Source organism: Pteropus vampyrus, unplaced genomic scaffold (assembly GCF_000151845.1).
Source record: "Pteropus vampyrus isolate Shadow unplaced genomic scaffold, Pvam_2.0 Scaffold212, whole genome shotgun sequence".
NCBI lineage: Eukaryota > Metazoa > Chordata > Mammalia > Chiroptera > Pteropodidae > Pteropus > Pteropus vampyrus.
The window spans coordinates 452824-455340 of NW_011888993.1; the positions used below are offsets into that span (position 1 = coordinate 452824).

General features: G+C 59.7%; 2 protein-coding genes across 2 annotated transcripts in view; one reads left to right on the forward strand and one right to left on the reverse strand.

Moving 5' to 3' along the window:
- LSM7 (LSM7 homolog, U6 small nuclear RNA and mRNA degradation associated) overlaps positions 1–2517 on the reverse strand; it is a 5236-nt gene that overhangs the window by 2156 nt on the left and 563 nt on the right. The window contains exons 2-3 of the mRNA XM_011372692.1: positions 2345–2513; positions 1014–1085 (exon numbers count right to left, since the gene is read on the reverse strand). Coding sequence (XP_011370994.1) covers positions 1014–1085; positions 2345–2513 — 241 coding nt within the window. The remainder of the gene's footprint in view (positions 1–1013; positions 1086–2344; positions 2514–2517) is intronic.
- SPPL2B (signal peptide peptidase like 2B) overlaps positions 1797–2517 on the forward strand; it is a 15734-nt gene continuing 15013 nt past the window's right edge. The window contains exon 1 of the mRNA XM_011372636.2: positions 1797–1815. The gene's annotated coding sequence lies outside the window, so the exon portion shown is untranslated. The remainder of the gene's footprint in view (positions 1816–2517) is intronic.

The window sequence follows — 2517 nt, forward strand, 5'->3', positions numbered from 1 at the left end:
ATCCCCATCACTGTTACTGTAGGATGTGGGAGAGGGGGACCAAGAGGCCCAGTGAACTCAAAGACCATCTCAGAGGCAGTCCCCCCACCCCACCCTGCCCCTGTCTAGCTTGCCCTCCCTACCCCCCGAACCTTGTGGTGGCTCAGCCTCCCTCAGCGAGGAAACGCAGACTCACTTGACAAGCAAGTTAGCCCCCAGCAGGCGAGGCTGTGGCAGGGACAGCAGCCACATGTCCCAGGGCCCAATAGCCTGCACCTCGGGCTGACTTGGTTTCCCCACTGGCCCCACGCACTGGGCTGTCCCCAGACCTAGGAGGCTGGGCTGGGACTCCAGGAGGACCCCGGCGGGGAAGGAAAATGAGGGCAAAGCAAGAGGTCCCTGGAGTTGGCTGATAAGCTGAGACCAGGCCTCTCCCACAGAGAGGGCCTCTCCCCGGTGGCCCCGTGACACTCCTGTGTGGACTCGTCAACTCCTCACCAAACTAACTTGTGCATCAGAGTATTAACGGTGTCCCGAGGGTCAAGACCCTCCCTCCCGGGTCCTGGCGTCCCCTCAACGCCTGGCTCAGGCTGTGCTGGAGACCTCGTGGGCTGAGAGGCCCGGGCTGGCCTGACTGTGTGGGCTGTTGCGGAGTCTGTGGCCCTGGCCGGACAGGGGCTGGGGGCAGGGCCTGGGGGAGTGGGACCATTTGCTTCAGGGGTTAACACACAGGACGGCAGGAGACGGGGCTGCCGGGGCTCCAGAACGGGCTGGCATCTTTCTAACCACACCGGGCACACTCTTAGTGCCCAGCAGGCGCCGCGAGGCCAGTGATGGTGGGCCCATACCCTTTAAGTCCCCGAGACAATGGTCTAGTGAGCTTGTCGGGAACGCCGGGACAGTGGGAAGTAAAGCACATCTGCAGCCGTCTGGTCTGCGAGGACCATGAGCATTGCTCAGGTGGCAGGGTGGTGGACCTGGGACAGTGAGAAGTGTCCAGTGAGGTGTCTCCGAGCCCCGCCTACTACACTCACCTCTCATGTACTCAATGGTGCCGTCGAGCACAAGGTTGAGGAGCGGGTCGAACCCTTTCAGGATTCCACTGGCTTGTAGGAATTGCGGAGAAGAGAAGAGAAACGGAAAGGCGTAAGATAAAGTCGTTTGGGGAGCAGGGACCAAGTGCCACTAAATTGCATATTTTAAACGATTAATTTTAACTTATGTGAATCTTACTTACCTCAATTAAAGAACACACAAGCATCCTAGGTTATGGCTCTTTGACCAAATGACAAATCTTTGCACCTGAGAGGGGATGAGCCCTGAGTGCCCCTGCCAGGCCACTCATCTTTCCTGCCCCGAAGTCTCTCCCAGTTACTTGAGCTTCTGCTTGTGAGGCTCCAACTCCCGCCCCTCCCTCCCTACTCCTGTCATTTTCCAGGCCTCCCTGTGGCCTGGTCTCACCTGGTGGACGCACGTGCCCCCCTGCATCAGCACTCTGCTTGCCCATTTTCCCCGAAGGGCAGGGACCAGGCACTGTACTGCCCTCTCCTCACTAGACTCCAGTGGAAGATGCAGAGTTAGGCACCGTGGTAACACATAAAGCTGCAAAATGTGACAAGTGCTACCAGGATGGTCTAACAAAGGGGCCCGACCCAGGGTGGAGAGTTGGAAAGGCTTCCCAGAGCAAGAACCTCCAGCTGAGGCCATGGAAATGACTCTGGCAGTCAACGTGGTAACGAGGTAACCTGCTAAGAGCACTTCCGGCAGAGCAAAAACAGGCACCGTTACAGCCCGGCGGCGGACGAGGGCTCCACCCGCTCCTCGGTAACAGAAAAGGTCTGTTTTACTCTAAGACAATGGGGAGCCCCAGAAGACAGAACAGGGAACAAGATTTGTTTCAACAGGTCTCTCTGATCCACATGGGGAGACTGTAGGGCCGAGGTCTCAGCCCTGGCAAGTCTGCCCCCCAGGGCCAGTGGGCGAGGCCAGAAATGCTGCTCAACACCCCAGGTGCCAGGGGCGTCCCCTCTGCAGGGAACATTCCAGTCCCAAAAGCCAACAGGAGGAACCCTGTTGGGTATGGGGGTCAGTGAGGAGCTGCAGCGACAGAACCGCACGGGCGGCAAAGGCTTGCATCCCAGCCCCGGCTGAGCCACCGTGGCTCCGGGTTAGGCTGGGTCCCCTTCCCATGCCTGTTTCCCCAGCTGCTAAATGGACGTAGCAGCTCCGACGTCCCGGCGTCGCCAGGAGGCTTGCATGAGTTTCCCCAGCAAAGCGCTTACGCGGTGCCCGAGCAGCAGCCGTCACTACCGGCGCTCGCTGCTTCTTGTAAATCGCTGGGAGAGTGCGGGAGCGGGGGTCTCACCTTCGCGGCCCCCCTGAAACTTCACCCGGATCGTCTTGTCGATGTACTTGGACAGGTCCAAGATGCTCTCCTTCTTCTTCTTCTCTTTGTCCTGCGGGAAAAACAGAGCGCGTGAGGCGGAGAGCGCGGCCGGACCCCTCGCCGCCCGCTCCGCCGGCCTCCTCGCACGCTCA